At 42.9% G+C, this 22,536-nt stretch overlaps 1 protein-coding gene across 4 annotated transcripts in view; it reads right to left on the reverse strand.

The window, feature by feature from the left end:
- mast3b (microtubule associated serine/threonine kinase 3b) overlaps positions 1-22,536 on the reverse strand; it is a 58,362-nt gene that overhangs the window by 10,238 nt on the left and 25,588 nt on the right. For 2 of the 4 annotated variants that reach the window (XM_021603518.2, XM_021603522.2), the window contains 11 exons: positions 14,116-14,136; positions 12,449-12,527; positions 9,470-9,627; positions 8,064-8,139; positions 7,506-7,715; positions 2,914-3,015; positions 2,586-2,718; positions 2,397-2,464; positions 1,482-1,576; positions 979-1,187; positions 113-251 (listed from right to left, as the gene is read on the reverse strand). In XM_021603518.2, coding sequence (XP_021459193.2) covers positions 113-251; positions 979-1,187; positions 1,482-1,576; positions 2,397-2,464; positions 2,586-2,718; positions 2,914-3,015; positions 7,506-7,715; positions 8,064-8,139; positions 9,470-9,627; positions 12,449-12,527; positions 14,116-14,136 — 1,290 coding nt within the window. The remainder of the gene's footprint in view (positions 1-112; positions 252-978; positions 1,188-1,481; positions 1,577-2,396; positions 2,465-2,585; positions 2,719-2,913; positions 3,016-7,505; positions 7,716-8,063; positions 8,140-9,469; positions 9,628-12,448; positions 12,528-14,115; positions 14,137-22,536) is intronic. The other 2 variants (XM_021603519.2, XM_021603520.2) reach the window with 2 other exon arrangements.

Raw genomic sequence — 22,536 nt, forward strand, 5'->3', positions numbered from 1 at the left:
ATCCATTTTGAATTCAGGCTGTAACACAACAAAATGTGGAATAAGTCAAGGGGTATGAATACTTTCTGAAGGCACTGCTTGTAAAGAGGTTTAAAGTTTGTTCTGGACTCACTTGTCAGGTTTGAGGTCTCTATGAACAATGCCATAGTTGTGAAGGTATTCCAAGGCCAACACAGTCTCAGCAAAGTACATCCGGGTCATGTCCACGGGAAGGGGGCCCATGTTCTTCAGCAGGTTAGCACAGTCCCCACCTGCAGGAGATAATCAACAGTTATGCTAAAGCTAGGAGAAATCATGGGTGGATCAAATTCGCCTTTCCAACTATACTGAACAAAAATATTATATATATAAACACAACGTGTAAAGTGTTGGTCCCATGTTTCATGAGCTGAAATAAAAGATCCCAGAAATGTTTCATACCCACAGAAAAGCTTATTTCTCTCAAATTTGGTGCACAAATGTGTTTGCTTCCCTGTTAGTGAGCATTTCTCCTTTGCCAAGATAATCCATCCACCTGACAGGTGTGGCATATCAAGAATCTGATTAAACAGCATGATCATTACATAGGTGCACCTTGTGCTGGGGACAATAAACAGTCACTCTATAATGTGCTGTTTTGTCACACAACACAATGCCACAGGAGTATTTCTGTCTGCAATAAAGCCCTTTTGTGTGGAAAAACTCATTCTGATTGGTTGGGCCTGGGAGGGCATAGGTCCATCCACTTTGGAGCCAGGACCAAACAATCAGAATGAGTTTTTCCACACAAAAGGGCTGCGTCCCTACCCAGTCATGTAAAAATCCATAGATTAGAGCCTAATTAATTCATTTCAATTGACGGATTACCTTATATGCACTGTAACTCAGTAAAATCTTCATTGTTGCGTTTATATTTTTGTTCAGTATATTTCCATTCCAACATGACGAACAGAGTCATGATAAACACATCGCTTTTGGGTTAGAATATCATGACATTACCTTCTACATACTCCATCACCATGCACAGGTGCCTGCGGGTCTCAAAGGAGCAGAACATGGAGACCACAAATGGGTTCTCGGCGAAGGTCAGGATGTCCCGCTCCACAAACACCTGCTGGATCTGGTTCCTCAGGACCAGGTTTTGCCTGTTGATCTTCTTCATGGCGAAACGCTGCCGAGTGTCTCTGTGTCGGACCAGGTATACAGCCCTGCCAACCACCACAGTACAGGAGCCGTGTCATACGAGACCTCCACATTGATAATCCATGACTACAGGGACAGTTCAATCCATAAAAGGTGGAATTGTAGTTAATATTCAATAGTTTTCTAAATGTTTACTAACCATGACAGAAGTCTACAGTTGGCATTTTACTGTTAACCTTTAACTGACTATAACTGAGGTGACAGAGTGCATTGATTTCAAATCAACATGATAATAGCTAATTGGGAGTCCATGTTTTCAGTGATCAGCGTGGTTAACCACTTGCCTGTTTAGCTCTTACCCATAGGCTCCATTACTGATGAGCTTGATGGTTTCAAAGTCACTCTCCAGTGGTTTCCTTCGCGTCGGGGTGAGTGCCTGGGGACACTTGTTCTGCTGCAAACAGTGCAAACAATTAGAGAATTAAGAGGCAGCCATTATTCAAAAGGTGCCGGGGGGACCCACTAACCCACTGGTGCCAGTATGATTACATAGCCAGTCTACCAAATAACGTCATGTAAATTAAGCTGCCTATGTTGTTAACTGAAAGTCCAGTTTATGTGATTCTGTTGGCAATCTCACACTAAAAACCTAGTACATCACAGGCAAGCTAATGCCCAATTTGCAGTAAGTCATCTTAACGCAATCTCGCTCTGCTACTGGATGGAGCGCATAGGGTTTCACAATGCAAGACAAAATGGAGGAGAGCCTAGTTTCTCGTCCGAGAACGCATTTATTTTGGGAGATTGCAAAATAGGCCCTTTTCATTCAAGACAGGAGAAACATATTGTTTCAGGTGATAATAAAACATGTTTCGTTGAGTTACTTTTTCCTCAACTTCTTTCTCAAACGTTCTATCAAGTCAAGCTAGCTTACAGAGCAACTAGCTAGCTAACTAAAAGCAAGGCTAGGTTGAAAATACTGTAGCTAGTGATCTCCACCTAAAAATTATTATCAAAAACAAAAGTCATTACCATCACAATAAACTAAAACAGACATATAATATAATTGGATTAACAGCCAACATTTCTATTAAAATAGTACTCAATTATAGGAATGGGTACATCGCCGAAAACCACATATATTTTCATATTGTTCTGTGGTTTGGTAACTTCCTATTCTATTGACAGACTCGGGCTGCACTGAAGACGTTGCATAGTTTGACGCAATGCAACGGACTGCTCAGGCGGAATGTGAATGAGGCATAACTCCTTACCTCCACAGACTCATCAGACTCCAATGTCATCGATGGAGCGGACTCATACTGCTCAAGCTGTACCATATCTAAAAGAGCAGGGTAGAAAGATATGATTTAAAAGCAATGCAATGATGTTGATTGGTACTGGATGTCTGTCTCAAGTGCGGGAAATTCAGGTCAATGTTATGGCAAAGGATATACCAATACCTTCGAGGGGGTCGCGAGTCAAGCCCAGTTGGTTGATGATGTAACGTGGAATATCCGTCTTGATGCCCTGGCCCTCTTTGGCATGACCCTCGGCTGCCTCCAGCAGATGATAGAACTCTTCCGGGTCAAATTCCTGCCAATGACATCCAAGGGCCATTAGATTAGATTGGATTAAAGTTAATAAAATCACTTAGTCATGAAAGAGCTTATTGGCGATACAGTGGCTTAAAAACCAGCGACAAAACAGATTAAGAGAGACAGCTTTCCAACGCTCTCAACAGAATCAAATCACATTTTCAATCGGAATGAGATTTCCTCTCCGTCTCACCAGGCACTCGAGCAGCCTCGCCGGTCGGGATATGATGATGAGAATCTTCTTCACCAGCTGGGTGATGACGGATACCTCCTCGCTCTCCGAGCGATCGTACGCCTGAAATGCAAAGCCAAAATGTTATCAGCTTCTGAACAGAGCACAACATGGGAGATGATAAACTTTGTTGATGACGCAGAGAGCTCAAAAACAGAGGAGCCTTTATCTCTCTTTCACCATAGCAAAAGCGCAACCACATAGCATTAAAACCAACATACTACAAGAGCGCAACCACATAGCATTAAAGCCAACATACTACGTTCAAGCCAACCTAGCTACCTGCAGCATGACCACAGAATGCATTACTTGCAGACATAGGCCCTGTCTAGAAAGAAACCCTGGCCCCTAGGCACTTCTGTAGATCTGAGGACTGAATAAATTAAATAGCGATAATTCCACCCAAGTGCTTAGGGGGAAGGGACAATGGGTTGTTCTTTGTTCTTCAGTGGTTAATCAATTCCAGAGAATAAATTGTTCTACAGAACACAAATCAGGAAGCCAATGGATCTTAAGCCCTCGCACTATGCATCATTATTGGCTACCCCAAGCATCACAATCAAGTACCTGGGCGGCAGGTAGCCTAGCGGTTAGTGTTGGCCCAGTAACCAAAAGGGCACTAGTTCGAATCACAGAGCCGACTATTTGAACAATCTGTTAATGTGCCCTTGAGCAAGGCACTTAACCCTTATTGCTCCAGGGATGCCGTTGATAATGGCTGACCCTGGGCATGACCTCACTCTCTGAGGTCGTCTCAGGGGCAGTTGGAGTATGCAAAAAACACTGTGATGGAAAATTTGATGTGAAGAGACAGCCTTGAAAATGTTCATCTTGTCTTAGCGTCATAAATAATCCTTGGTTGCTGCCTGTGCTTGGTAAAGACATGAGGGGTGGCGACATGACCCCCTCCTTAAGACCATCTGGCAGAATGCCAAGAATATGGTCTATAAGTTAAGATAGGAGACGGTGCCTGTGTAAGCAGTATATAAGAGATCTAACAGGACTGCCCCGGGGGAGCTCACTTCAAACCGGTACTTTAAGCATCTAAGTTTGACTGTGACCTCTCCAGCTTGCTGTCAATAAACAATGATTCATTTAAGATTGACTTCGAGTGTCCTTGTGTAGAATTTCCACGACAACACATTTGAAATAAGACAAATATAAGCAGCCACCAAATTATTATTATATTTTAGTTTGTATACCAGGACCAATAGGGAGAATAGCATTGGCTTTTGATTCGCTGTCCTTCTGAGGCCAGTTGCAAGTGACTGGACAGCTGGGTCACAATGTACAGACACCAGACCTGGGTTCAAATACATGTGTATTTGAGTATTTTCAAATAGTGTGGACAAAATCTACTACTGCTATTTGAAGTATTTGAAAGTATTTTCAAATAATTTCCTATTTAGTCTAATAATTATTAGGTTCAAGTGCATTGGAGTATTTATTTGTATTTGAAAATACACTGTGTATTTGAGTATTTTCAAATACATGCCAAGACTTTCCTAGTGTATTTCCAAATATTCAACTACTATTATTTTCCAAATAAATTATCTGAATACTTACTTTTAAATGTATGTGAAAGTAATCAAAATAATTGAAATAGTATTTGAACTCAGGTCTGATACACACACACAAAGAGGATGACTAACTACACTGAACAAAAATATAAATGCAAAATGTAAAGTGTTGGTCCCATTTTTTATGAGCTGAAATAAAAGATCCCAGATATGTTCAATATGCACAAAAACATTTTTTTTCAAACATTTTGGGCACAAATTTGTTTACATCTCTGTAAGTGAGCATTTGCCTTTTGCCAAGATAATCCATCTACTTGACAGGTGTGGCATATCAAGAAGCTGATTAAACCACATGATCATTACCCAGGTGCACCTTGAGCTGGGGACAATAGAAGGTCACTCTAAAATGTGCAGTTTTGTCACACAACACAATGCTACAGATGTCTCAAGTAGAGAGAGCGTGCAATTGGTATGCTGACTGCAGGAATGTCCACCAGAGCTGTTGCCAGATAATTGAATGTTAATTTCTCTACAATAAGCCACCTCCAACGTCATTTTAGAGAATATTTCAGTATGCCCAACTGTCCTCACAACCACAGAACACGTGCATGACGTCGTGTGGGAGAGTGGTTTGCTCAACGTTACGAACAGGGTGCCCCATGAATGCACAGAGATACTGTGACGAGATCCTGAGGCCCATTGTCGTGCCATTCATCTGCCGCCAGATGTGTTTCAGCATGATAATGCATGGCCCCATGTCGCAAGGATCTGTACACAATTCCTGGAAGCTGAAAATGTCCCAGTTCTTCCGTGGCCTGCATACTCACTAGACATGTCACCCATTGATCAAGCTTGGGACGCTCTGGATCGACGAGTAAGGAAGCGTGTTCAAGTTCCCGGCAACTGCTCCGCCCACAACTGTAAGGCTCTCCAGAGGGTAGTGAGGTCTGCACAACGCATCACCGAGGGCAAACTACCTGCCCTCCAGGACACCTACACCACCCGATGTCACAGGAAGGCCATAAAGATCATCAAGGACAACAACCACCCGAGCCACTGCCTGTTCACCCCGCTATCATCCAGAAGGCGAGGTCAGTACAGGTGCATCAAAGCAGGGACCGAGAGACTGAAAAACAGCTTCTATCTCAAGGCCATCAGACTGTTAAACAGCCACCACTAACATTGAGTAGCCACTTTAAACAATGCCACTTAATATAATGTTTACATACCCTATATTACTCTTCTCATATGTATATACTGTACTCTATACCATCTACTGCATCTTGCCATCTTTATGTAATACATGTATCACTTGCCACTTTAAACAATGCCACTTTTATATGTTTACATACCCTACATTACTCATCTCATATGTATATAATCTACTCGATACCATCTACTGCATCTTGCCTATGCCATTCTGTACCATCACTCATTCATATTCTGTACATATTCTTCATGCCTTTACACTTGTGTGTATAAGGTAGTTGTTGTGAATTGTTAGGTTAGATTACTCGTTGGTTATTACTGCATTGTCGGAACTAGAAGCACAAGCATTTCGCTACACTCGCATTAACATCTGCTAACCATGTGTATGTGACAAATAAAATTTGATTTGATATTCAGCAACTTCGCACAGCCATTGAAGAGTGGGACAACATTCCACAGGCCACAATCAACAGCCTGATCAACTCTATGCGAAGCAGATGTGTCGCACTGCATGAGGCAAATGTTGGTCACACCAGATACTGACTGGTTTTCTGATCCACGACACTACCTTTTTTTTAAAGGTATCTGTGACCAACAGCCAGATCAACTCTATGCGAAGGAGATGTGTCGCAATGCATGAGGCAACTGATGGTCACACCAGATACGGACAGTTTTTCTGATCCACACCCCGACAGATGCATATCTCTATTCCCAGTCATGTGAATTCCATAGATTAGGGCCAAATACATTCATTTCAATTGACTGGATTTCCTCATATGAACTTTAACTCTGTAAGATATTTGAAATTGTTCCATGTTGCGTTTATATTTTTGTTCAGTACATTTACCACACGTTACATAAAGTGAGTTTGCCTTCAAGGAAAACTGTCTGCTTGGGTTAGAGTGGTGAGAGCAAGACTGAGTTTCGGTATAAGCGGAACTCAGGGGAAGAGAATGCACGCTGCTCTGGATAGAGGAGCTCTGGATAGAGGAGCTCTGGATAGATGAGCTCTGGATAGATGAGCTCTGGATAGATGCTCTGGATAGATGAGCTCTGGATAGAGGAGCTCTGGATAGAGGAGCTCTGGATAGAGGAGCTCTGGATAGAGGAGCTCTGGATAGATGAGCTCTGGATAGATGAGCTCTGGATAGATGAGCTCTGGATAGAGGAGCTCTGGATAGAGGAGCTCTGGATAGAGGAGCTCTGGATAGAGGAGCTCTGGATAGAGGAGCTAAACACAGAACAATAGTGTGCAGTGAGAACTCTGAATTAAAAATGCAAAACCTGAAATGTGTTGCGCATCACAGAAAGACGTCTAGCTGGAAACAACCCCACGGAACCACATGAGACAGCCTCAGTCATGCTGTGGCCTCCGTGAGGGCAAATTTGATTTTGATCCATCAATAACAAAACAAGCCAAGGCAATGAGGACGAACGTCTGAAAAAGGAGGAGAAAAGCGATGTGTCCTTAACAGATGGGTTAAATGTGGCCAGAAATATTATACACACACGTATCCCCAAGAAAATGCATCAGACAGGACGTTACATCAACAAAGGAGAATACTCCTTGGCTGTATTCTGAGGGCCTCCTGATTCAAACGGTGAGTCCTCATCATTGGCTGCGCTAGCTAAACCGTACAAATAACATGCCATCCAAAAACAACTTATTTATTCCTCAGGGGGTTGAAATATCATATGCAAATCATAAAACAACTGGATGCCCAAGGGTAGTGGTGAGGAAACACATTTTAGACTCAAGTGCCGGCAGTTATTGTCCGATCACACTGATAAACCTAGACGCAAAGATATTTGTGGATATCCCACCTCGTGGAGCAGCTTCTCCAGTTTCTCCTGCAGCTCCACAAAGTAGCGTGAAGTGACCAGGCCCGTGTGGGACTTGTCCAGGCAGTCTCGGACCAGCTCCACCAGCTGGTGCTGGATGAAGCCCAGCACGCCATCGGACAGTGGGAGGGTGCTGTCTGGGGAGCAGGCGGTGATGATATCCAGCAAGCGCTCTTCCATCTGTGCTGTGGCCTAAAGGGACAGCGAACACACACAACATTATACCAAAAAAACACAATTAAGCATTAGTTCAGTAAGAAAATGCATTCAATCACAGCCTGTAACCAAGTGTAATCCTCAGTAGCACCCAAAATAGGGTAGCCATGGTTAAGTGGTCCTTCTGGAGCACCCACTACTGCTAATTACCTTCAGACATGTTATGGCGACCATGGTTAGTCCAAGTGCAACGTTCAGAAAGTCAGATAAATCAGAGTAATCACATTCCCCAGGAGCAGAGGGGAAATTAGCTTTCGGATTATGGCAAATACAAACAGACATTGCTTCCTGTACAACAAAGGGGGAGGAGACAACATGACATACCGTAGGGAACCGTTCTTTGTAAACATGGTTCATCATGACGACCTCATTATCGAATGAACCCATTGTTCTTCCGGGGCTAAAACAGAAAAGGACACAGATCTTGTCAATGTTTATTATTCCAATCCAACCAAATGGACTGACAGAGCTCGCAAAAATCTGTGAAGCAGTCGGCATTGACAGTTCTTATTGGGTGGTTGCAATATTTTGAATAGTGGCTAAAATGATCATCCCAAGTGAAGATTCATTGTGGAATAGTGAACGTGCAACATTGCTTCCAAGCTCATTTCCTGTTTTACTTTGCTACTTTAGATTTATTTATTTTTTACTCCTCAGTATTAGGTAAGAGAACAGCTGGTGTAAGACATGACCACATCTACACTGTCTGTCTGGCCCATGTAACAGACCAACAGGCCCTTCCCTCTCACGTCGTCCCGCCTAATCTCATTGTCCAAGAGTTAGGGGTACGGTGTAGAAATGCACCCCAGCCACAGACGCATTCAGCGCTTTTTTTTTGCAATGAAAAAGGCTTCTGTTGCTGCAGATGGCAGCCTGACCACCACACACTGCAGCCCGCCCCCTCCCCCTAACCCGCCCCCTCCCCATAACCCGCCCCCCTGAGAACCTCCAGCCTAGCTGGTCCCCGCAGTGCTCTGCACCCACCCACCCACCTACGCATTGCACGCCATGCCACGACAACACAACGCTGCTCGCTTTAGGCCACGCGGCAACACCACGCTCTGCGTCCTAATCTATGCTTAAATCGGACCCTACGAGAGTCCCACAAATTGGTGCAGTATGTTACTTATTACAAAACAGGCTCATTTTCTACAATATTAAACCACACGAGAACAGTGAAGGTGGGAACTGCAATCCCACTGTGTAGTGAGTTTAGCTAGAGGTCAAATTGAGGCGTACTGAACATTAGCAACCGCAAAATACTTTAGCTTTACTTTGTTACAGGACTGAATACATTTTGACTGACCACACTGTCAGAACTAGCAGCAGGGTTGGATTGTACAAAGCAGGATCAATAACTAGCAAACGCATTGATTCTGCTTTGTGACACAGCCCCCAGGTAAGGGGATGTAGACGAATACATTGACTCCATTCGTCAGTTCACTGTGTAAATACTCCACTGACTCATGCTCTCGTCCACACCTAAGTTCTCTATCGCAACACAAAGGGAGGTGAGTTCATTAAGCAAAACAATGAGATCCTGGTACGGTAGAGTCAAATCTGTATTTGACTTAATACATTGTATTTGAAGATATTCCAATTAGCATGTAATAAATTCCCAGGTCTGATTTTTTTTTTCCACAAAAATGTACGTAAGGGTGATGATGCATTATATCTCATTTTGATGATATGGCACATTCCAGTTAAGGCGAGGATTAACGGACGGCTACCTGAGGCTGCGGGAGCGAGGGCGCATGAACGGCGAGGGTCGCACATCCTCGTCTGTTACGCTCTCTGAGCTGCGGAAGTGCTTGAACAGGAAGTGGAGCTCGTCTTGAGTGGGCTGGTAGGGGAGCTGGTGCAGGCGCTCCTGGGAAGAGGAGGAGGACTGGAGGAAAATTAGTACTTTTAACATTCAAACGCCAACACTTTATCCTGAAGGATGGAGGATCGGTATCATAATTAGGACAAGAGAACGGTTATTTCATGTGGCTTTTGAGGCTGAGTACATTATTTTCCTGATTATTTTTATGAGATCAAAGGCACACTCTGGCAGCTCCTGGCAATCTGTCAGATGTTTTGCCCCATGGGTCCTGAATAGCAGTAGATCATGGTGACTTGGCCTGCTGCATCTGTGATGCCCCTTTTCTGCCTGCTCATAAAGAGGTCACTGAGGATCACTGAAAGGCCTATTGTCTCAGTCTGACCTTGCCGCATATGCCGACCTTTCCCTTATAAAACTACTCACAAATGGAGGAACACATGGCCTGTTCTCATCTTAGATCCTCATCTAATTTTTACACCACCCTTCTCCTTCAGAATGGAGACCTTGAATTATTATTTTTTTCCAACCTAATTCAGCCTTGGGACTATTTTTTTCTTGAGCAGATGGTCAGGGGGCCAGAACATAATTACAAATAATCTGAAGACTGCAAATTGACCGCAAGAAGTCCAAACATACAGTGCATTCGAAAAGTATTCAGACCCCTTGACTTTCCCCCCTTTTTGTTACGTTACAACATGATTCTAAAATTGATTAAAATGTTTTTTTCCTCATCAATCTACACACAATACCCCATAATGGCAAAGCAAAAACAGGTTTTTAGACATTTTTGCAAATGTATAAAAAATAAAAAAAGCGTAAATAATACATTTACATAAGTATTCAGACCCTTTACTCAGTACTGTGTTGAAGCACCTTTGGCAGCGATTACAGCCTCGAGTCTTCTTGGTTATGACATTACAGGCTTAGCACACCTGTATTTGGGGAGTTTCTCCCATTCTTCTCAGCAGATCCTCTCAAGCTCTGTCAGGTTGGATGGGGAACGTCTCTGCACAGCTATTTTCAGGTCTCTCCAGAGATGTTCGAGGTCCTGAGCGCTCTGGAGCAGGTTTTCATCAAGAATCTCTTTCCACTTTGTTCCATTCATCTTTCCCTCAATCATGACTAGTCTCCCAGCCCCTGCTAGTGAAAAACATCCCCACAACATGATGCAGCCACCACCATGCTTCACCGTAGGAATGGTGCCAGGTTTCCTCCAAACATGACACTTGGCATTCAGGCCAAAGAGTTCAATCTTGGTTTCATCAGAGCAGAGAATCTTGTTTCTCATGGTCTGAGAGTCCTTTAAGTGCTGTTTGACAAACTCCAAGCAGGCCTTCGTGCCTTTTACTGAGGAGTGGCTTCTGTCTGGCCGCTCTACCATAAAGGCCTGTCTGGTGGAGTGACGCAGAGATGGTTGTCCTTCTGGAAGGTCCTCCCATCTCCACAGAGGAACTCTGGAGCTCTGTCAGAGTGAGCATTGTGTTCTTGGTCACCTCCCTGACCAAGGCCCTTCTCCCCCGATTGTTCAGTTTCTTCCATTTAAGAATGATGGAGGCCACTGTGTTCTTGGGGCCCATCAATGCTGCAGACATTTTTTAGTACCCTTCCCCAGAGCTGTGCATCAACACAATCCTTTCTCTGAGCTCTATGGACAATTCCTTCGACCTCACGGCTTGGTTTTTGCTCTGACATGCAATGTCAACTGTGGGACCTTATATAGACAGGTGTGTGCCTTTCCAAATCATGTCCAATCAACTGAATTTACCACAGGTGGACTCCAATCAAGTTGAAGAAACATCTCAAGGATGATCAATAGAAACAGGATGTATTCAGACCCATAGCAAAGGATCTGAATACATACGCAAATAAAGATATTTCTGTTTTTCATTCTTAATAAAAACCTGTTTTTGCTTTGTCATTATAGGGTATTGTGTGAAGATTGATGAGGATGTATATATTTTTTAAATATATTTTAGAATAAGGCTGTAACGTAACAAATTGTGGAAAAAGGGAACTGGTCGGAACACTTTCCGAATGCACTGTACATAATACCTGGCTAAAACAATCATTTTAAACCTTGCTGACATTTGTATACGATATATCTCTCAATTATGCGTGGGAATAATTTGGAACAGATTTCCAAAATGTAAATCACTTGGAGCTGATTTGCTGGTTATTTTACAGTCGTATTTAAAAAAAACTAAAAAATCACACGCATTAGGCTGCCAGTTTGTGAACCCTGTCCTACTGTCTCACGCAGCACATATAGAGTGAAAAGGTACCAAGTTCATCTGTCTGTCAGAAACGTAGATAATGGTGGATTTGTGAGCATGAGAGTTTGTATTAGATTTGTTGGGGCGTATGGGGAGCAGAGGGCTAAACTCTCCCCAGTCGCTATAAAGCCCCCACAGTTGTATTCTCGCATATAGAATATTTGATGTTCACATCTTATTCTGTTAATTCTGTTCATGCTTAACCATGAACAATATCCGCAGGTTAAGCAAAATATATGAGGGCATTTAAGTGCGCACCCTTTCGGCACAGGAGCATTGATAATGCTCTTCGAAGCATCAAATCCTATTACAAGCACAAATACAGAACATTAGCTCATCACGTCACACTCGAATACATTCATGTACTGTGGACCCATTATCACTAGACATTATCCACCGCAGGCTATGAGCCAAACATAAATGACTCATTCAGACACATGATGATTCAAGATAGGATTTGTCCCGTTTGATCACATGGTCACAGTGTTGTCTCTATCAGCCACAGACGCATTTCTTATCCTATTCAGATCTTGTTGAATGGTTTATACGGTGTTGTGAAACTGCAGTTTCATATGGACCCTGCGGGAGCTGGGTGAGGGCTAGAGACTTACAGAGACCGTGGAACTGGGGGGGTTGGTTCCGTAGCCGGAGGAGGGGAGGGACGCCAAAGACCATCGTCTGCCTTCCGCTCTGGAGAAAAACAGACAGACATGGTTATGTTACCTTGTACATTTTTTGCATGTCATATCAACTGCCTTATAACGCGTTACGTCTTCCCCGCACTACACTGAAAGCCTTGTGTCTTGCTATTACTCTGTTCTTCGTGATGTAATACGCATTCGGGGATTGTGTCATGTGTAATTACTATGCACTTGCAATGTACAGTCAGGTCCATAATTAATGGCACCCTTGATAAAGATGAGCAACCAAGACTGTATCAAAGAAATAATACAAATACTGAGCTATACTGTATGCTCAAAAAATGTGAGAAATGATATTATTCGATACTAATACAATTGCTCAGAGGAATAGATTACTTGTTAAACAATCTAAAGAAGATAGGGGTCAAAATTATTGGCGCCCAAGTTTTCAATACTCCAGCACCCTCCCTTTGCGAGGATAACAACACTGAGCCTTCTTCTAAAATGTTTTACGAGAACACATTGGGAGAGATCTTAGACCATTCCTCCATACAGAATCATTCCAGATCCTTGATGTACTTCGTCTGTTCTTATCGATTGCCCTCTAATTCAAACCACAGGTTTTCAATGGGGTTCAACTCCAGAGACTGAGATGGCCATTGCAAAATGTTGACTTTGTGGTCAATTAACCATTTATTTGTGCTTGGGGTTATTGTCTTGCTGGAAGAGCCACTTGCTGCCAACTGTCACCCTCCTGGCAGAGGCAACCAGGTTTTTGTCTAAAATGTCCTGTTACTTGGTAAAGTTCAAGGTGCCGTTTCTAAAGTCCCCTGTATCGAGGACCTGTGTGGTTCTGGTACTGGTTCCAACAGACATTTTAACTTACAAATTGATCTGTGGACACCGTATATAGAAATGGCTTGAATTGAGCGGTAGCCCTGGTTCCCACGGACTCATGAGCCTATCTCTTCCGCCTGTGTGACGTAGGATGTGAAATCTGACAGCACTTAAAGCTGGGATTTCCCTCCTACCATTTAACTCCTGGCTGAACCCTATGTCACAGCCACTGACAAAGCACATGCCTGGAACCTTACATCGTAGCCAGCAGGAGAGTGGTTTCGTCGCTCTAGCACATTCAGAGATCGAGTTCTAACCAACTTCATCAAAGTCATCTAAAATAGATTTAAAAAAATAAAAAAACACTTCCTGCATATGGTTCTGATTTTCTAACGCCAAACCCACCACTGGTGTGTGTGACCAAAGAGCTCTATTTTCATGTCATATGACCATAGCACCGGTTCCAATCCAAGTGGCAATGCAGTTTATCTCTGATGTTATGGCTATTTAGCTTTCACTGGTACTGTGGCCAGTGAACGGCACCATTGACCTTAATAGCTCAATATAGCTGCAACATAGCTACAATAACAGCTGCAATATAGCTCAGTGTTTATATGACCTATTTTACACAAGGTATTTTTTGCTGTTCTTTATCAAGGGTGTAAATAATTACGGGCCTGACTGTATCTGGGCTGATGAAGGACAAGGGGGTGTGATCTTTTCAGAAGAAGTGGTAACCAAATATAGAGGCGAGAAAGGAGAAAAGGCACGAAGGACAATAGGATAAGAGAGAGACCTACCTGTCAGCACGAGCCATGTGGCTGAGGTCACGACAGCAGGAGAAGCAAGAGAGAGATTACGGGGGAACATGTGAAACTGTTACAGGTTAAGTTTGCATCTTTCCACAGTCTCATGCTTAGATTGAACATGACTGCGATAGTGAGCCAACTGACCTGTGACATTTCATTTGACGAATGAAGTCGGACACAATTGGCTAATGTGTCAGCCTTCATTTGTCTAGCATGGGGAGTACAGGTTCAACATGAATTCAAAGAGCAAAAAAAAAATGCTGTAGCACTTATTTTCTCTTTCTAAAAACCAGGGATACCGGCAACGGAAATGATCAGGGGGCTGAAATTATAAAGGGTCTTATCATTTCAGTGCAGTTCCTTTTCAGCCCATATCAAATTTCCAGAGACATTGTGTAAAACCATATATTTTCCTATCAAATCTGGGTTTAAGAAAAATTGGTTATGCACATTTCTCTACATGTTGCATAACCAATAATGAGTTGCCATCAGGAATCGAAGCCAGGGTTGTGAATAAAGGGATGTTGAGTAACTGCAAACACACTGCTGGCCAAATGTGGTTTTAAAGAGGATCAAAATGAAAGCCGACTAAAAACAAATTGTTCCAGCTTAAAGGATTCAGCAACTCCTAGTTGAACGTTCTGACTTTTCCAGCCCGAAAACAGCTTCCTGATGGCAACAGCTGTCGACAGTCTTCCAACACTGGGTACATCTTCTTAATGAGAAAACATTGGAATAAGACTGATTTAGTATAAAACCACATCCCATTATTGGTTTCTGCAATGTCTTGATTTCTGTGTGGAAACATGTCTGAATGATTAAAAAATGTCTGATGTTTGCGGGTATCTGTTCTCTTGTTTTTATGTTCACCTGCCCAGGGACTGCAACACATCTTCTCACGTATACTGGGACTAAAGTTTTTGATGTACATTGTCACCGCTCAAATAAACATAACAAATAAACATATTTTATAAATACAAAAAAAACGACTTTATATTTAAATATATTTTCACGCACGCACGCACGCACGCACACACACACCTCATCTGAGTGAGGAAGAGGCTAACCTAGCAGGAAGGATGTGATCTCCACTATGACTCAACCAACCATCCAACCACAGCCTCCAGCTCTCTGCTTTATTTACAGTGCATTCAGAAAGTATTCACACCCCTGGACTTTTTACACATGTTGTTGTGTCACAGCCTAAACTTAAAATGGATGACATTTAGATTTTGTGTCACTGGCCTACACATAATACCCCATAATGTCAATGTGGTACATTGTTTTGAGACATTTTTAACAAATTATTTAAAAATGAAAAGCTGAAATGTCTTGAGTCAATAAATATTCAACCCCTTTGTTATGGAAAGCCTAAATAAGTTCAGGAGTAAAAATGTGATAAACAAGTCACATAATAAGTTGCATGGATTCACTCTGTGTGCAATAATAGTGTTTAACGTGATTTTTGAATGGCTATTTCATCTCTGTACCCCACACATACAATTATCTGTAAGGTCCCTCAGTCAGGCAGTAAATTTTAAACACAGATTCAAATAAAAATACCAGGGAATATTTCCAATGCCTCGTAAAGAAGGGCACCTATTGGTAGATTGGTAAAAAAAAAAAAATGAATATCCCTTTGAGCATGAAGTTATTAATTACACTTTGGATGGTGTATCAATACACCCAGTCACTACAAAGATATAGGCTTCCTTCCTAACTCAGTTGCCAGAGAGGAAGGGACTCTAATGGCTGTGATAGGAGAAAACTGAGGATGGATTAACAACATTGTAGTTACTCCACAATATTAACCTAATTGACAGAGGGAAAAGAAGGAAGCCTGTACAGAATAAAAAATATTCCAAAACATGCATCCCCTTTGTACTATTCTCCATATTTACAAGTATAGTGGTGGCTGCATCATGTTATGGGTATGCTTGTAATCGTTAAAGACTGGGGAGTTTTTTGGCATAAAAAAAGGGCCGTAGATAGAAGAGGAAAATGGCCCTTAGAATTCAGACTAACACACACAAATAAACATCCAGAGAGCTTAATTATAACCAGGTCCGCATACTAAGGTTGAATATTTTCCCGGGGTGTCATTCAAAAGCATTATAAAGCATAAACAGTGCCTTCAGACCCCTTGACTTCTTCCACATTTTGTAACGTTACAGCCTTATTCTAAAATGGATGAAATAATGCCCTCAGCAATCTACACACAACACCCCATAAAGACAAAGCGAAAACAGGATTTTATTTACATAAGTATTCAGACCCTTTTCTATGAGACTTGAAATTGAGCTCAGGTGCATCCTGTTTCCATTGACCATCCTTGAGCTGTTTCTCCAACATAATTGGAGTCCATCTGTGGTAAATTGAATTGATTGGACATAATATGGAAAGGCACACACCTGCCTATATAAGGTCCCACAGTTGACAGGGCATGACAGAGCAAAAAACAAGCCATGAGGTAGAAGGAATTGTCGGTAGAGCTCTGAGACAGGATTGTGTCCAGGCACAGATCTGGAGAAGGGTACCAAAAAATGTCTACAGCATTGAAGGTCCCCAAGAACACAGTGGCCTCCATCATTCTTAAATGGAAGAAGTTTAGAACCAACAAAACTCTTTCTTGAGCTGTTTGCCCGGCCAAACTGAGCAATCGGGGGAGAAGGGCCTTGGTCAGGCAGGTGACCAAGAACCCGATAGTCACTCTGACAGAGCGCTAGAGTTCCTCTGTGGAGATGGGAGAACCTTCCAAAAGGACAACCATCTCTGCAACACTCCACCAATCAGGCCTTTATGGTAGAGTGGCTAGACGGAAGCCACTCCTCAGTAAAAGGCACATGACAGCCCGCTTGGAGTTTGTCAAAAGGCACCTAAAGACTCTCAGACAATGAGAAACAAGATTCTCTGGTCAGATGAAACCAAAATTGAGAGGATCTCCAGAGAAGAATTGGAGAAACTCCCCAAATACAGGTGTGCCAAACTTGTAGCGTCATTCCCAAGAAGACTCGAGGCTGTAATCGCTACCACAGGTGCTTCAACAAAGTACTGAGTAAAGGGTCTGAATAATTATGAAAATGTGATATTTCAGTTTTTTTTTTAATAAATTGGCAAACATGTCTAAAAACCTGTTTTTGCTTTGTCATTATTGGGTAATGTGTGTAGATTGAAGAGGGGGAAAAAAACAATTAAATCAATTTTAGAATAAGGCTGTGACACATTGTGGAAAAGGTCAAGGGGTCTGAATACTTTCCAAATGCACTGTGTCTGGATTTGATCAGCATGAAAATTCCAACCTGATGCTACCTGAGCCTGATGAGACATATATTAAATACATTTTATGAGCCCTACATTGACAACATTTAATGAGCCCAAGCCCAAATGATTGTGCAGTTATCCAGTACATTGCACATTACTCACGACAGAAAGACAGAAAAGCCCATAGAAGTAGCTAGCTATATGCTCTCTTGGGTAAATAAATGTAACTAGCTCCAGCAGGCTCATATTTTTGAGTGTGAACTGTATTTCTGTACTGTATTGTATTATATGGACTGGAATTACACACATCGTTCAAACCATGATAAAGCTGAAAGAACATCCAATTCTGGTGCACCAGAAAGTACATGCTAGAGAATTTGATTGCAATTTTGAAATATAAAAGGGCATATTTGTATAATCAGTAGGCTGACGAATATATACCTTTCATATTTCCCCTAATGTTATTGGCCTACCTCCTCTTTCTCTCTCTACTGTTGCTTCATTCTTTCCTCACTTTCAACAGTTTTATTGTCCTTATCTTCATCATTCTAATGACATGCTTGAATAATATAGGACTAGAATTAGATGCAGACGGCTTTCACCTCTCTTTCCAAAGATTGAATGGTTATGGGTCTGAATAAATGACTGCAATAGCCTACCGCCATCGCGTGTACGCTCTTCTTTCAAACTACCCGTGAGTTCTGTTGGCTGCTCTATTTAACGTTCAGCAAAAAAAGAGCTTGCGCCCCTCTTCAAATAGTCTAATAGTCTTTCTAGTCTTTTTAAGAGGAGGCCAGCAGAGCACAGGTGCATGCGTATTGCGCAAGAAATGGAGGCTAAAAGTCAGAAGCTTACTATGCATAAACCATTAACTAGCTAAATATAAGGCTAATACTGCATTGAATGTATTACCTAAAAGAGGTAGGCTAGAACAAATACATACACTGTATAGGGCTACATAGAGCTGCTTCCTGTGCTTGGCCCTCCTATATAGAACATAATAAACGGCTCCCTTTCCACCAGATGTGTACCAAACTCACTAAAAGTGGCAGTAATAAAGCCTCTCTTGAAAAAGCCAAACCCAGAAAATATAAAAACATATCGAATCTACCATTCCTTTCAAAAAAAAAATTGGAAAAGCTGTTGCGCAGCAACTCACTGCATTCCTGAAGACAAACAATGTATACGAAACGCTTCAGTCTGGTTTTAGACCCCATCATAGCACTGAGACTGCACTCGTGAAGGTGCTACATTACATTTTAATGGCGTCAGACCAAGGCTCTGCATCTGTCCTTGTGCTCCTAGACTTTAGTGCTGCTTTTGATACCATCGATCACCACATTCTTTTGGAGAGATTGGAAACCCAAATTTGTCTACACGGACAAGTTCTGGCCTGGTTTAGATCTTATCTGTCGGAAAGATATCAGTTTGTCTCTGTGAATGGTTTGTCCTCTGACAAATCAACTGTACATTTCGGTGTTCCTTAAGGTTTGTTTTAGGACCACTATTGTTTTCACTATATATTTTACCTCTTGGGGATGTCATTCGAAAACATAATGTTAACTTTCACTGCTATGCGGATGACACACAGCTGTACATTTCAATGAAACATGGTGAAGCCCCAAAATTGCCCTCGCTAGAAGCCTGTGTTTCAGACATAAGGAAGTGGATGGCTGCAAACTTACTACTGTTAAACTCGGACAAAACAGAGATGCTTGTTCTAGGTCCCAAGAAACAAAGAGATCTTCTGTTGAATCTGACAATTAATCTTAATGGTTGTACATTCGTCGGCGCTCCTCTGGACCCTGATCTCTGTTTTGATGAACATATCAAGATTGTTTCAAGGACAGCTTTTTTCCATCTACGTAACATTGCAAAAATCAGAAACTATCTGTCCAAAAATAATGTAGAAAAATGAATCCATGCTTTTGTTACTTCTAGGTTAGACTACTGCAATGCTCTACTTTCCGGCTACCCGGATAAAGCACTAAATAAACTTCAGTTAGTGCTAAATACGGCTGCTAGAATCCTGACTAGAACCAACAAATTTGATCATATTACTCCAGTGCTAGCCTCCCTACACTGGCTTTCTGTCAAGGGAAGGGCTGATTTCAAGGTTTTACTGCTAACCTACAAAGCATTACATGGGCTTGCTCCTACCTATCTCTCTGATTTGGTCCTGCCGTACATACCTACACCAACGCTACGGTCACAAGACCCAGGCCTCCTAATTGTCCCTAGAATTTCTAAGCTTACAACTGGAGGCAGGGCTTTCTCCTATAGAGCTCCATTTTTATGGAATGGTCTGCCTACCCATGTGAGAGACGCAAATTCGGGCTCAACCTTAAAGTCTTTACTGAAGACTAATCTCTTCAGTGGGTCATATGATTGAGTGTAGTCTGGCCCAGGAGTGTGAAGGTGAACGGAAAGGCTCTGTAGGAACGAAACGCCCTTGCTATCTCTGCCTGGCCGGTTCCCCTTTCTCTGCTGGGATTCTCTTCCTCTAACCCTATTGCAGGGGCTGAGTCACTGGCTTACTGGTGCTCTTTCATGCCGTCCCTAGGAGGGGTGCGTCATTTGAGTGGGTTGAGTCACTGATGTGATCTTCCTGTCTGGGTTGGCGCCCCCCCTTGGGTTGTGCCGTGGCGGAGATGTTTGTGGGCTATACTCGGCCTTGTCTCAGGATGGTAAGTTGGTGGTTGAAGATATACCTCTAGTGGTGTGGGGGCTGTGCTTTGGCAAAGTGGGTGGGGTTATATCCTTCCTGTTTGGCCCTGTCCGGGGGTATCATCGGATGGGGCCACAGTGTCTCCTGACCCCTCCTGTCTCAGCCTCCAGTATTTATGCTGCAGTAGTTTATGTGTCGGGGGGCTAGGGTCAGTTTGTTATATCTGGAGTACTTCTTCTGTCCTATCCGGTGTCCTGTGTGAATTTAAGTATGCTCTCTCTAATTCTCTTTCTTTCTCTCTCTCTCTCGGAGGACCTGAGCCCTAGGACCATGCCTCAGGACTACCTGGCATGATGACTCCTTGCTGTCCCCAGTCCAACTGGCCGTGCTGCTGCTCCAGTTTCAACTGTTCTGCCTGTGATTATTATTATTTGACCATGCTGGTCATTTATGAACATTTGAACATCTTGGCCATGTTCTGTTATAATCTCCACCCGGCACAGCCAGAAGAGGACTGGCCACCCCACATAGCCTGGTTCCTCTCTAGGTTTCTTCCTATGTTTTGGGCTTTCTAGGGAGTTTTTTCTAGCCACCGTGCTTCTACACCCGCATTGCTTGCTGTTTGGGGTTTTAGGCTGGGTTTCTGTACAGCACTTTGAGATATCAGCTGATGGACGAAGGGCTATATAAATACATTTGATTTTGATTTGATGAAACATGGTGAAGCCCCACAATTGGAAGCCTGTGTTTCAGACATAAGGAAGTGGATGGTGGCAAATGTTTTACTTTTAAACTCAAAACAAAACAGAGATGATAATTCTAGGTCCCAAGAAACAAAGAGATCTTCTGTTGGATCTGACAATGAATCTTGATGGTTGTACCACAATTAAAACTGTGAAGGACCTCAGCGTTACTCTGGACCCTGATCTCTCTTTTGACGAACATATCAAGACTATTTCAAAGACAGCTTTTTTCCATCTACGTAACATTGCAAAATCAGAAACTTTCTGTCCAAAAATGATGCAGAAAAAATATATCCATGCTTTTGTCACTTCTAGATTAGACTGCAATTCTCTACTTTCCGGCTACCCGGATAAAGCACTAAATAAACGTCAGTTAGTGCTAAATACGGCTGCTAGAATCTTGACTAGAACCAAAGAATTTGATCATATTAATCCAGTGCTACACTGGCTTCCTGTTAATGCTAGGGCTGATTTCAATGTTTTACTGCTAACCTACAAAGCATTACATGGGCTTGCTCCTACCTATCTTTCCGATTTGGTCTTGCCGTACACACCTACGCTAGGGTCACAAGACGCAGGCCTCCTTATTGTCCATAGAATTTCGAAGCAAACTGCTGGAGGCAAGGGCTTTCTCCTATGGAGCTCCATTTTTATGGAACGGTCTGCCTATCCATGTGAGAGACGCAAACTTGGTCTCAACCTTTAAGTCTTTATTGAAGACTCGTCTCTTCAATAGGTCCTATGATTGAGTGTAGTCTGGCCCAGGAGTGTGAATGTCAACGGAAAGGCACTGGAGCGACGAACCGCCCTTGCTGTCTCCGCCTGGCCGATTCCCCTCTCTGCACTGAGGTTCTCTGCCTCTAACCCTATTATGGGGCTGAGTCACTGGCTTACTGGTGCATGCCGTCCCTAGGAGGGCTGCGTCACTTGAGTGGGTTGAGTCACTGATGTGATCTTCCTGTCTGGTTTGGCGCCCCCCCTCGGGTTTGTGCTGTGGGGGAGATCTCCGTGGGCTATACTTGGCCTTCTCTCAGGGTAGTAAGTTGGTGGTTGAAGATATCCCTCTAGTGTTGTGGGGGCTGTGCTTTGGCAAAGTGGGTGGGTTTATATCCTGCCTGGTTGGCCCTGTCCGGGTTTATCGTCGGACATGGCCACAGTGTCTCCCGACCCCTCCTGTCTCAGCCTCCAGTATTTATACTGCAATAATACATGTGTGGGGGGGGCTTGGGTCAGTCTGTTATATCTGGAGTATTTATCCTGTTTTATCCGGTGTCCTGTGTGAATTTAAGTATGCTCCCTCTAATTCTCTCTCTCTTTCTCTCTCTTCACCGGACGTGCTACCTTATCCCGGACCTGCTGTTTTCGACTCTCTCTCTCTACCGCACCTGCTGTCTCAACCTCTGAATGATCGGCTATGAAAAGCAAACTGACATTTACTCCTGAGGTGCTGACCCGTTGCACCCTCTACAACCACTGTGATTATTATTATTTGACCCTGCTGGTCATCTATGAACGTTTGAACATCTTGGCCATTTACTGTTATAATCTCCACCCGGCACAGCCAGAAGAGGACTGGCCACCCCTCAGTCTGGTTCCTCTCTAGGCTTCTTCCTAGGTTCCTGCCTTTCCAGCCACTGTGCTTCTACATCTGCATTGCTTACTGTTTGGGGTTTTAGGCTGGACATCTGTATAGCACTTTGTGACATCGGAGGATGTAAAAAGGGCTTCATAAATACATTT

Source organism: Oncorhynchus mykiss, chromosome 5 (genome assembly GCF_013265735.2).
Source record: "Oncorhynchus mykiss isolate Arlee chromosome 5, USDA_OmykA_1.1, whole genome shotgun sequence".
NCBI lineage: Eukaryota > Metazoa > Chordata > Actinopteri > Salmoniformes > Salmonidae > Oncorhynchus > Oncorhynchus mykiss.